This window comes from Leptidea sinapis, chromosome 46, assembly GCF_905404315.1.
Source record: "Leptidea sinapis chromosome 46, ilLepSina1.1, whole genome shotgun sequence".
Classification (NCBI taxonomy): domain Eukaryota; kingdom Metazoa; phylum Arthropoda; class Insecta; order Lepidoptera; family Pieridae; genus Leptidea; species Leptidea sinapis.
Window position 1 is genome coordinate 3,803,668 of NC_066310.1, and position 14,468 is coordinate 3,818,135.

Consider the following 14,468-nt stretch of genomic DNA (forward strand, 5'->3'; position numbering starts at 1 on the left):
AAGAGAGAAGGCATATAAAAATCTGTTGGACGTCCGCGGTCATTATCTGAAAACAAACACAGCTTCGAGAAAATAAGAGATCTAGGGCGTGAGACGAATAAAATACAATTGAAATGCTGCTATGCTCAAGCTACATAAGATGATTTCAGAGGAACAATCTTCAAAACTCGCGAGGATAAAGGCTACTAAAGTGATAACGTTGTGCCCCAAGTGTAATATAGTACTCTGCTATCCAAGTTATAATAAAGTACACTGATAAAAAAAATAGTTTTTTCACGTCTCCAGCACGAAAAGGACGCTATTGCTACGTGAAAACTCGCAGCAAAAAGCGTTTTTGCAAAGCGTGAGGCAAAGTGATTTAAATTTCGAACCCCACTTGACCATACATCCGGGAATTACTCCCCGTTAAAAAAATAAACAATGTGATCCGGTGCATTCCGAAACTCATTTTAGCCTAGCGTATTATCTCATTGCCACAATAATTTATATGTTGCTTATCTAAATTTAGTTTACTAGTAATTATATTTATAATAGACAATGTTAAATCTTATTAATTGTTTTTCTTACTATAAACTGTGACACTTTTCTCGCTAGTCGAGGTGAAAAGTTGTATGTTTCACACGAGAGAATTTTTTTTTTGTGTCGTGCCTTTAAATCACTCACTACCTCAGTAGTCTATATTAGAATCACTGGCTACGTTCGTGATTCAATTCTAGACTACTCCGCCAATTCGGGATTTAAAGTCAGCACTCGCAGCAAAAAATAACTTGCTCACTTTTTGAACAAATAACTATTTTCCCTCTTCACAAATGGCACCAACTAACGGCAGCTCCTTTAAATTCTCGGTAGTGTTGGTATCTAACTATAGGTCCATGAGAATCTTTTCCTCATCTTTATCGTGCAGTATTAATAGCTCATCATAAGAGATGTGATTGTGATGGCATCTATACTGCATACATTCTAAAAACTTTTTCTGTATACGTTCTACACTATGAATATACTTTTTATAAAAGGCTTCCATTTTGAGAGAGCGTATTCAAGCCGAGACCTTACTAACGTTTTATATAGATGAAGATAAGTAATTTGCTTTTTAAATTGCTTCCTCGATCTAATGACGAAACAATACATCATAATCTTAAAAGCTTTGTTACAAACAATATCAATATGAGCTTAAAAAAGGCATAAAAAAAAGGAGGTGCTATTCCTTATTTAAGGGTCAATTCACAGTCCTGATGTTGACGCAATCGCAATGGGTGTATCTCGTCGTGCACATTACCAAGCGTTCAACACTTTTGTGTTTATTTGGGATGTATCTCGTAGTACACACTGCCAAATCCATAACTGATTCATTATGCTTACAAAAGCTTAGCTTATTTTCTGTTTTTTTAGGTAAATAAGTTGCATGTGCTTTGAAAAGGGAAGAAAAATACTTGCTTTGGTCCCAGAACCCAATCAATCATCAAATGATGAGGAAAATTCGGAGTGAATTTGGCAATATTATTTTTCAAAAGCACTTCAGTAATGGATGTTCACCGAATCCTTCGCTTCAAAATCTTCACTTACTTTCTGATGGTGAATGTGACCTTGCAAAAGTGCCAACGATATTTGATTCCGGCCCTTCAGTGCCAGCACAACCACTTATTGGAACCATCCAATAAGTGGTTGTGCTGGTACTGAAGTCCCTGAACTAATCAGCTCAAGATTCTCTTCTTTCATCCATTCCTCCGTCACCAAAAGACCTAGGATTAACCGAATTTTACCTGTTACACCTAAGCCATCGCCACGTACAGTAGTAGCTTCACCGTCATCATCCAACATAAAGAATACGCATTCTAAACAGCCAGAATTTGCTGTTAAAGACCAGCGCCCATAAAAAGGAAGTATTTAAATTTCTATTGGATAAACAAGAAACTTGAACAAGAGGCCGAAACGCCAGTTGGTCTGCTGTCATCCGTCCTGAAATCATCATGCACTGCAACGCGCACATGGGAGGTGTAGATCTTACGAACATGTTGCTTGCCCTCTACAGAACTGCAATGAAAAGTCGTAGCAAATATTTGTCAATATTTTCACAGATCTTGGATATGTGTGTAAATAACGGCTGGATTTTATATATTATCATGTACAATACAAGGGCTACTGAATTCTGGGAGACAACGACTATGAAACAAATCTGATTTTATGCCACCAACACCAAAGAAAACCATCAAAAAACCTCGTACTGCAAAGCCAACTACTACGTCAGATTTGATGGATATAATCATTTTCCGACATTTGGGATCAAGGGTCGATGCAAACCTTGCATAAAAGGGCAGACCAAGGTCTTGTGCATGAAGTGTGGTATGAGACCATACTTACTGGACGTCAGAAATAGTTTTTTTAATTTCCATAGCAAGCATACCTAAGGAAATCTCATTTTGTCATATTGTTTCTCAGAGAAGCTTTTAAATTTTTGTTTATTTTATTGGTTTGTCAACAGAAATGAAATGAAAATAAAAAGCCTTTTATTAATTAAAATAAATAAATTTATAAATTAAAAAACTTATTATAAATATTATTGCTAGTATCCTTAACTTAAGCCTAATATTAGAAGAATTAAAAAAGTGAAAAAGTATAATGCTAGTAAGTTTTATCTATTTCTGAATAATTAATATTTTAATCAGAATTATGGGCCCCTCTCTGGGTGAAGGCCTCCTCCATTTTCTTCCATACCGTACGGTCTTTGCCCAATATTAGCCAGTCTTTTCCAGCGTATTCCATTATATCATCATCATGATGAGCAGTCGGATTGAGGATTGTTTTCTTATTTATCTTAAAACAATTGTGTTCTTATTGTATTATCATATTAAGTACTTTCCACGTGTAATTGTTTTTTAATCAGTTTACAAAAGGTTACAACGAAATCACTCAGGTGCTAAAACTTCTGAGACGCCTTGATTGTAAAGAACTACCATGCCTTTGTTATTATTATATATCCCGTGTATACGCTCGCTGTTAGTCTAAATCGGCTGCACATACCTCGGGCTTCCAATGCGTTCGGTGAAAGAACAACAGCTTACATATTTCCTAGACTGATTAATAAACCGCCACGTGACTTGATCGACTCGTTGACAGAGACTAATTCAAAACAGAACTTAAAAAAATACTTTTTAAGACTTGACTGACCACCGATCAACTTATCATGCTTAACAATTATTTGTATCAACTACTTTTACTTTAACTTTAGTTTCTAAAGATTGTGTTACTATCTTTCTTTTGTTAATTTAACTCTGTTGTTGTAGACTAAATTCAGCAATTGTACAAACCTCAGTGGTTTTTATTGTTTTGAAACCTCCATGTAAAATTTGTTTTTATTAATAAATAAATAATTTTAAAATAATATATTATTCGAACGTGTGTGTGCCTTTAGTTTTGGATTACATTATTTCAAGCGAATTTTAGTTTCAGTTCTAACTGCATGAGGTATGCATATCATTCGTAATCAAACTTCAAAATTGATTGGAATATTTAATTACCTATTGAATGTTAAAATTAGAAATATAATTCACTCGCCAAAAATAACCAACAAAAATGTAATAGATGGAGTTTGATAATTTTTTCTTATATATTCATATAACGCTTATTCTTTATAACGAACGAGTCTTTATAGCACTATTCGTGCTTGGACTGTTTATACTCGCTAATAAAGAGTACACTGTATATTATTATTTAATATTGAAGTAAATATCGTGAAGTATATTATCTTTATCAAAGTCCTCCTATACTTATAACACAGGTGACTAATAATATATTTACGGCCTTACAAATAAACTTGGTATAAAGTTATAACTCATGATAAACAAAGAAAATGCAAAATGTTTACAATATCGTTGACAACACTGTCGATACAATGATAATTCTGAAGTTTTCCGAATGACAAGCTGCCTTGCAAATAAACACGGGAAACGTTATACGTCCGAACAAACCATTCGAAAGCAGAATATCTATTTGTAAACATTTTACATATTCTTGGTTTATGCTTAGTTATAACTTTATGCCAATTTTATTTGTTAGGCCGTTAGTATATAAATATAATATGTTTGTAAGATTTCATTAATAATTTTATCACAAACTGGGTGTTGAAGATATTTAGAATAATATATAATAATGATAATATAATATTCATCATGTGAAGTTTGTAAACCGGGTCAGTCAGGATAACTCTTCTCACCTAAAGGCCGTTTTTAACCTATCTATCCTTAGTTTAACTTACCAGACGTAGACAAATCTATCTTTTTACGCTTACTCACATTTCAATAACCTATTGACATAAAGTTTTGCATATAACTTGCAACTATATTGGACATAACAATGGATAGATAAGATCTAGTCATTAAACGGTGACAGCAATGTATCCGTAAGAGTACGTTATTGAAAACGGCTGTTTTGTTCTGTCCTTCGATTTTGTTCTCTGCCTTTATCGATGTGTTGCACTGGTTGTGTGTAGCATGAGTTGTGACACAAAAATAACTGAATTATCCTGACTTACCCTATAATAAGAGTATTATATGCTAAAATGGGAAAAAAATTAAAAACATATATCCAAAATATGAAATTAATATTAAATAGTTTTTAAATAATCAATATAAAACAAGTTTTACAGAGTGATCCTTGCTTAAAAACGTGACTGCAAGGAACAATTATCTTCTAAACATTTACCCTAAAAATTTGGTAAACCTAGTGGAAGACCGAAACATAACATCTTAAACGGAAATGAGAGTTTTATAAGTAGGTATTTATAAATAAAATTTATAACTTGTAGTATTTTTCATAGAGTTCCTTAAACAACTTCATTCTCTCCGGGTATAGTTCGTGCTTCATTGTCAACTTGTCATCAATATACAGATAAGCCTGCCCTGGTTCGGCAAATGGCTCCCATATAGTGGTTATTACGTCATCAGTCTTTGGCGTTGGATTGCTGTAATAGAAATAGCGTCTTAGAAATATTACTTACATTTAATATCAATATCACGGACAGCTTAGCATTATCACAATAAAAGATGATCTAAGACTCATGGACGAGTAAAAAATAAGGAGTCCGTGTCACCTATATAACAGTGAAGCATCAAAACAAGCCGGTTAAATGTAAATACATAGCCCCACGCTTACACTAATATAAGCCGATCAGCCGCCATTATGACTTCTGCCATCGTCTGTGACGGACAGTACAGACATTCAGTGTGGCCAGTAAATAAACAGGGACTTTACCCGAAAAATTGGGTAATCCATGTAATGGGGTTCTAAGTAGATAAAACATTATCTGTTCAAAGATGCAGAGATTTAAGATAACAGATATGTTTTAACCGATATTTCTTTAATTAATGTGGAACACTACTTCAATACGAGTATCGTTCTCATCTTTGATCTGGTGCATCAAAGTATCACTTCTAAACATTAAATAGCGTGCAACGCAGAGCTACTCGAATTGTCGGGGATCCAGTACTCTGTGAAAATTTCCATCACTGATGTATTTACCTAGCAACCAAATCACTATAAGGCACATAGTTATTTGTACTCTAAAAATGTACTTATTTGATACCACGTCAGTGGCAAACAAACGAATTTAAAAATGAATTTTGTGTAGGTGTTGTTAAAAATAAGAAATGTAAGCAGGTCATTTTTTATCAGTTAGAATTAAGATACTGCAAACAAGACAGACACAAGTGAACCTGTTTATTATGTAATTTTATAATTAAATGCCTGCGATATTTATTTTAAATTTAGGAAACAATCTGACTATCAGAAATGAGAAATTCGGAGGAACAAGTAATGTGGCTACTGGTTTAGTGCCAATAACTTATTGTTAAATAATCATAAAACCAAATATATTAAATTCATCGCGCCAAATGTCAAAAATGTAGATGCGAATATTTTATTAAATGGGGAGGTGGTAAAACCAGTGGAATCTGCTATATTTCTTGGCATTACTCTTGATTCCAAATTGCAGTGGGGCCCCCATATTGAAGGATTGGCGAATAGGCTTAGTTCTGCAGCATATGCGGTTAAGAAAATTATACGGTTAACTGACAAAGATACGGCAAGATTAGTATATTTTAGTTATTTTCATAGTATTATGTCCTATGGTATATTGTTATGGGGCAGTGCGGCCGATATTAATACTATCTTTGTGCTGCAGAAGAGGGCTATTCGCGCGATTTATAACCTAGGTCCTAAAGAATCATTAAGAGAAAAATTTAAAGAAATAAACATTCTGACTGTTGCTTCTCAATACATTTTCGATGATGTTTTGTATGTTCATAAGCACTGAGGAATTTTCTAGAAACTGTGACATTCATAATGTTAACACGAGGAACAAACATAAACTTGTTATGCCTACTACTCGGTTGGGTCGAGTTAGTAAGTCTTTTGTTGGGCGATGTATATGCTTCTACAATATGATCCCAGAAAATGTACAAAACAAATGTGTTACGAAATGTAAAAGAATTGTTAAAAAACTTTTGTGTGGGAAAGGTTATTATAGCATGAACGATTTTCTTAATGACACCACGGACTGGGAATAAAGCGAACACCCTCAGGCTCTTTAATTATAAACGTTTATTGTACGATATTACATTGTAATCCATATTTAATATTAAAAAAAAAAGCCCGCTGAGTTTCTTGCGCCCATTCTTCTCAGGTCTGAGGCAGTCTCTTTTGAATGGGTGGTAGATTTTGACGTTCAATGTGATTTTAAATCCTATTTTGAATAAAAATATTTGAATTTGAATAAAATACTATGACTAATAAGGGGACATAATTTGTGTTACTGGTATCCCCCATAACTGCACACACACTAGTGGTGCTTCACTTGTTAACACCGCGCGGAGTCCTACTTTTTTTACTCGTCCGTGATAAGACTAGCATTTGTGATACAAATGTCTTGCCGGCCCCATGATATAGGAACATGCTTAATACAAAATATTATGAGACATGAAAACAATTTGATTATATCTTATATCTGTAAACTAGAAAATCTTGTAAATATATATAATCTGAATCTCGGAAACGGCTCCAACGATTTTCATAAAAAAATTAATGTAGGGAATTTCGTGGGCTATAAATCGATCTAGATTCAATTTAAAAAAAATGTAGTTTTATCCGTGTTTAAATGAGGAATAGCTAGAATAACATTAGAATAGAAAGGTGAATTTCGCCACTATATACAAGACTATAATAGCTCAGATGGGACATTGGGTGATCCGGAAAGCAGAAGACGGTTCGAATCCAGATGACCTATTAGTTTTTTTTTTGTTCAAGTTTTGTACATTATTAAAAATACAAGCAAGGCTCGGTCGTCCGGATATTATATTATCTTTTTATAAGTCGGAGGCTTTTTTGCTCAGAGTGCCGACTAGGTTACAGCATCGCCATTTCCGCCGTGAAATAAAAGTTAGATAGAAATATAAAAATGTAACGTAAATACGAAGTAAATTCTTCGTGTAAATTTTGTGTTTTTGAAAATCGAGCGAACGGCAAATATAAATAAATACCAGACAGAGAGAGATTATATTTGGTCAGTGAGCTATATGACTTATAGACCCTGAAAATAGCTTCGTTTTTGCCCAGATTATTTCGGGATTGTGGAAGAATTTTCCGAAATAGAAACAGGATTGTCAATTAAGCACAAGTTTTTACTGAACCAAGATGATAGACATCGTAAGTAATAGAGCCATAAAAAGCTATAAAAAACTTACTGGTCCTACTAGAGTAAAAATGTATTTGAAGTCTGCACATATTTCCTATTTAAACTAAATCAATAAAAATAATTTATTTCTCTATTAATTAGGTACTAGTTAGCAAAACTATATTTTAATATAATGAGACAAGCAATATTATGTTCACGACGTTTCATAATATTATAATGTTGTGCCTCTTATGATTCTGAAAACCCATAATATTGAGCAGCACTGCTCTTCATACATAAATAGCAGTACTGGCACCCGTCCAGCCAACATCCTGAGCAATGAGTAAAAGAGCCTCCTACCAGTAAATAAAACAACACAAAATACTATGTCTAAAAGCTGGGACAAGGTAGATGCCTCCTGCCAGAGATAGAAAAGATTTACTATCTCAATAATTAGGGATAATGAAAAGTCCTTGTTTCTTTTATACTCGCAATAGCACTGACAGTCTCATGAACGGTCAATTCAAACATCTATTCGCCAATTCATCTATTATTGAATAAGGCATCGTAATTCACCATGTACATATCAGTTGAATGAAGCACGTTATTTTATTGTGTAAAAATCATATCTTATATCAAACCTTACACTTACCCAAACTTGGCAAAATTTGTCCACAATTGACAAAGCCTATTCCTAATTAACATATCAGTTTCTGATAAAGGATCGGTGAGGATTGCACTCTTCACTAAATAACCAATTTCATCACCATGAGAGGCCCCTTTTCTATCAATGCTCATTTTCTTCTTCAAAAAATTCAAATTACCGTCATATGCAAAATCATAGAAATATACTGGAGAATTGTTCTTGGCAATTAACATAGTTGAAACAAACACTCCACCCAAAAAATCAACATCACCCAAGAAATCAATTGCATAGGAATCTGGATCAATATATTTACTTTCTGTTTCCATATAAAGAGACTTTAATCTTGCGTTTTCTGTTTCTGTGCTATCACCAAAGTCAAATGGTAAATGAGAGGTGAACTTTTTTTCTTTTTTCAGTTTTTCTAGCAATGGTGTACCAAGTGGAATTAATAAAAGTCCTTCGCGGTCGCAACAACCAGCCATGTAAGGAACTTTAGTGAATTCACCATTAGAGAGCATTTCGTAAGTTGATTTACTGATGAATGGTTCCCAATCACCTGGGCTCTCGACAGTTGGTACAAAGCTGAAATTAATACCTCCTCTCCAAACGTCAATAGCCAAACCCAACATGGTTGTAATAATCAGATCATTTGTTGATAAACTCTTTAGATATTTCAGAAGCTCATCATCATCTGTAATTATTTTATTTTTCAATACTGGCAACTTTGCGGCAATTTTCTTGATATTTGAAGTTTGAGCCCAGGGTAATAATGAAGAGCCCGACTGAGCAATTACTTTATGGAATAAGCCTTTAGCCATTGGAGAAAGCATTAAATACTCTACTGATGCACCACCAGCACTTATGCCGAATATTGTAACATTCTCAGGGTTGCCACCGAACTCTTTGATATTCTTTTGTATCCATTTCAGGGCTTGTACCTGATCTTTCAGGCCCATATTTCCTGGAGCATCTGATCGGTCTAAACACAAAAATCCAAGTATACCAAGCCTATAGTTTAAACTAACAACAACAACATCTTTCTCAACCAAAAAATCCGGTCCATGTATTGAATCATCAGTGCCATTTCCAAACAAAAATACTCCTCCATGGAAAAATACCATAACAGGCAACAAATCGTCATTAGAATTTGGTAATTTTGGTGAAGAGATATTTAAATATAGACAATCTTCATCCCCTACTACTGTCTTTGTTGCTCTGTCTAGTTGAGCACAGATGTTTGAGTTTTTGGTGGCATCCCTAACTCCCTCCCAAGGTTCTGATGGTAATGGTGCCTAAAATGTTAAAGTTATCATTACACAACATTTCAGTAGCCTTTTTTATTGTATATTAGAACTACTTAAATTAGTATTCGCATTTCTACAATTATCATTTTATGGTGATAAATATAAAGCAATCACACATTGATATAATTTAATTTTTGGATTGTCTTTTTTAACCTGCTTAGAAACAGAGCTTTGAGCTCTTTGTTAAACAATATCTTTTTTGTGCTCATAGAAAGTTTGTGCAGAAAAGTGTACTAATATAAATATCTGTCTGAATGTTTTTTGAGTCATTCATGGTAATATTATATAAAATATTGATTATTTGCGAATATATTATATTGTATAGATTATTTTTACGGTTTTTAAATGAATTTTTTTGTCTAATAAGAATTGTAAAAATACAAGTTAAGTAAAAGGAAAGAATTTTATGACTTTGAATTCAGTTTTAATTGCTAAATGTACAATAGAAGGGTTTTAGGAATTTAACGCATTAACTGCTATTCCCAGTAAGATATTTTAATATTATTGCTGTCTGTAGATTTTTTTTTATTAAAGTTTAAAGAGCATACAAGGCCTTTTATGTCCAAAACTCATGTCTTGCTGTGATAAATCATTACTACCAAAATTTTTTATGGTACGCATCACTTGATATAAAGTGATCATCGCCGCGCACGTCTTTTTAAAACACCAGGGGAATCACAGGAGCGTTGCCGGGATTTTAGAAATGTGCGCGCTTTTTTAATGTTACCCATGTCGTTTCGTCCTGGAAATACCGTACAAGGAAGCTCATTCCACAGCTTTGTAGTACGTGGAAGAAAGCTCCTTGAAAACCGTACTGTGGAGGATATCCTAATTTGTGGCGTGTTATGCGGCAGGAATCAGGTGAAACAGCTCTTTGGAACACTCCCCGTGATAAATGCGGTAGAAGATACACAATGAAGTGACGTCTCTACGCAACGCCAAGTAATCCAGGCGTTCACAGAGCACTGGGTCTCCGGCAATTCGAACTGCTCTGCGCTGCACGCGGTCAAATCCATCGAGCTGATACTAGGATGCACTAGGCCGACAGACAGCTATAGGCCTGTAGTTTGCATTATATTTTTACTTGGTTGTCTTATTCTATATCTTTTCTAAATAACATAATTTATTCTCAAAAAATTTAAGTAATATACCTTTGATGTAATAAATTATAATATAATTTTAATAAAGGCGTGTTGACGAACATTATATGAATACATCACACATTTTTAATTGCTAAGTTGATATTATGTTGTTTTTATTGAACCGTTTTATTAGTTAATCTTAGGTCACTATTTAAAGATAGCAGATAACCTTTAGCAACTAAAATTGTTGGGGTTCAGATTATGTAGGACATTTCCAATCCATTATAATTTTTAGATTTGACGAAAGTGAACTAATTCAAATAATAATCATTAAACGTAAAGTATAAATTAAATAAAACATGTTTTATAAGTAAATTTATCGAATTAGGCTTAAAGGCCGGCAACGCTCTTGTGATTCCTCTGGTGTTGCAAGAGAACGTGGGCAGCGGTGATCACTTAACACCAGGTGACCCGTACGCTCCTTTGTCCTCCTATTCCATAAAAAAAAATTGCGGAAATCCATAATTATACAAATGATTTAAGTTTTCTTTAGTGTTAATTCAAACAAATATTGGCGGAATTAACACTAAAGAAAATTTAAATCATTTGTATGTTTTATTAGTATTTAAATGTACTAGAAGTCTACAGAAAAATTGTTCCATTCGTAATTTATTATATAAAAACAGAATACTCACAGCAAATCTAAGTTCATCGATTGGTGGCTTTGCGTAGGGTATTCCTTTGAACACGAAAAACTTTTTTCCGCTTTCAGTCTCTGTTATATAGCCTTGTAGTTTACCCTCCGAAACAATAATAGGAGACGCCATTTTTCACTACCACCTAACCTATGTTTAACTTATGTTGTAAACAATATATATTTATCAATCTTATGTAAATAATTATGGGATTAAATAAATAAATAATTAACAATATTTTACAACGGCGAAATTTTTAAATTTCAAAATTCAAATCTCAATGAGAATGACATCTCACTCAACGACCTGTGACAAAGTGAGTTTCAGTTGTGTTGGAGTGAGGCGCATTTATCTTAAAATATACAACAGTAAGTTTTGTGATATCATATTGTATCTGTTAAATAATAAAATTCAAAATTCATAAATCTCAATCACTATCTACACTAAAACAACTCATTAACAATTAAAAACTGTCCGTGTTATCTGTTATTTTATCTTCGTGTCTCGCTCGCACCCGCTTGATTAAGTCTTGCTAAAGTGAGAAGCACCTAGTATTACTAATCGAAAATTCAAATTTTTGTCTTGTCTACAAGATGACTTAGCACGTATATAACATGAAAGGTATTTTCTTTGTTTAACGCGAGTATTTGTCATAGTTTTAGTCAAACTTCAACAAATACTAAATTTGACTCATTTCATCTGCAGTCCCCCCTGAAAACGAAATCTGGAAAGGTCTTGAAACGTCGGGTTAACTAAAATAATAATAAACATGTAACTTTTACGCAAAAAACTAATTTAAAAACACAGTTACTATTACACGCGTCTTAAAAGTGTTTTATTTAAACATTAAAAGTGACAACTATATTATCTTATATAGAACATATATATATATATATATATATATATATATATATATATATATATATAGAACAGAAAACAAAGTTGAACTATTACTTCGTCCAGTAGTTATTTAAAATAAAAAGATCAAATATATTCTATTACATGCATATAATTATCAATCGCCTTGACCTTGCTTTGAAAAATGAATGGTTGTTAATTAATAACAGATATTTGCACCTGTTAATATGGCTTAACAATAAACACATTATCAAATTAACCTGTTATAACCATAAGACTTAGTATACTACCGAAATAGACGAACCCTGTGTGAAATTGAGATAACTATCTGTACATAAAAACCTAGGTGTGACAAAGAGACGGTATAGATGAAGACCATGACACCGTTTTCAAACAATATATTGACCATTAGTCTCCTGTCAAATTGAACCGTGCCTTAATTTTACTGTTTTATCGTTATTTTTCTGTGTTTAAAGGATATTAATAAAAAAATATAATGTTCTCGTTAGTTTTATATTGAGTTGTTACACATAGCAAATATCCAAGTAAAGAATCATTTCATAGGTAGATACCGATTCTTCAATACTACTTTCGTGATGTTTATTTTCGTAGAACATATGCATTAAAATACTAAATATTACAGTTTATATATGCAGTAAACACTCTATTTTCCTAAGATCCTCCTTTAAGAAGATATGTGTTACATAATAAAATATTGGAAACGTGAATATGACACCATTTGTCAAAGGGGCTTAACCAAACTTAAGCAAAATACTACACGCTTCACTAACTCACTAACACATCTATATAACTAGCACACAAGAACATTTTAAATTTAGCCTTGCGATAATGAGGAGAGTTTTTGTCTATTACGCTAGTATACTAAGTTCATCTCCACCCATGCTTTAAATCCTCAATTGACGATTCTAAAACAGTTTGCTTATTGCCAACATTCAAACACCCCATGTCCTAATAACCATTACATCATCCAAACGAGTGTTGTAATTAAATTCAGTACAACATTACAACACTCGTTTGGCTGATGTAATGGCTACTAGGACTGGCTTTTTTAATGATAGTAAGCTAACTGTATTAGAATCTTTTATATTGGAGTCATACTATGGTTATAGATTAAGTCTTGTATGCACCTGTTGATAATTAGGTAATAAAACACTCATGTGATTAACCCACATTCGTGTTTTAATACCCCTTATTACACAACAGTTGCATAAATAACTATTATGGTATCTACCGACCTGAAACGCTATGCTTAGGTCTTTACCGTAATAATTAAATACCCTGACCTACATAAGGAAGCAGTAAGATTTTGTAATTCCCTGTTTCCTCAATGAAATTATCCATCAAAACAGAATTCGACATTAAAACATTCTAACGACAAAAGTGCTGCGGAAATGAGAGGAAGTACTTCGCTACTTCGGGACACAATTGTCGATTTAATTTTTTCAGTTTTTTCGGAACGCTTTTATTGGTCCATGGCGGCCGATGCGGGTGATAAAAACAAACACCGATTTTCCTTTCGTCGTTATCTCGTTTTCGTATTGATTTTTTATTATTTGTATTGAATCTGGGTGGAATTTATTGTGATCAGAATTTGGAGAGAGCGTAATAAAGCGTTTTAATATATTTGTTATACTTGGCATGATGATGAGATGGGTGATATAATGACACTTTAATCTGTCGTCAAGGAGTAGTGTGTAGACCACAACCAATACCACTGCGTGTTTAGATTTGAAGGGTGCCGTAGATAACTACTTAAATTACTGGTACACTGATAATAAACATCTTATGATTCACAGTTTAAAGATGATGAATGCATTCACAGTTCTGCTCAGACTATTGGATTTTTAAGGAATTCTGGAGTGACACTACATTCTGATAAGCATGGGTATTATTACCATCAGCTGATGATTTTTTTTTTATAGAAATACAGTTACCGTATTTAAAAACAATCCATTAAAAATGGTCTGGCGATAAAGCGGGATGGCTTACATACCGGCTAGATTATAGGCGCTTACACATTACTATGTGTAAGCTGTGTTTCAGTATGAAGGGCGCCGTAGCTATTGAAATTACTGGGCAAATGAGACTTAACATCTTATGTCTTAAGGTGACGTAAGTGCAGTTGTAGTGCCACTCAGAGTTATTAGGTCTTTTCAAGAATCCTAAGTGGCACTGCATTGTAATGGGCAGGGCGTATCA

The 14,468-nt window shown here is 33.4% G+C and overlaps 2 protein-coding genes across 2 annotated transcripts in view; one reads left to right on the forward strand and one right to left on the reverse strand.

The window, feature by feature from the left end:
* Positions 1–14,468, forward strand: part of LOC126977997 (neuronal growth regulator 1-like) — a 477,303-nt gene that overhangs the window by 294,623 nt on the left and 168,212 nt on the right. The gene's annotated exons all lie outside the window — the stretch shown is intronic.
* Positions 3,495–11,685, reverse strand: LOC126977955 (juvenile hormone esterase-like). Its single transcript, XM_050826664.1, has 3 exons — positions 11,391–11,685; positions 8,316–9,601; positions 3,495–4,957 (listed from the first exon to the last, which is right to left on the reverse strand). Exons 1-3 carry the CDS (start codon positions 11,520–11,522, stop codon positions 4,789–4,791), a joined length of 1,587 nt encoding a protein of 528 aa, XP_050682621.1. The 5' UTR covers positions 11,523–11,685; the 3' UTR covers positions 3,495–4,788.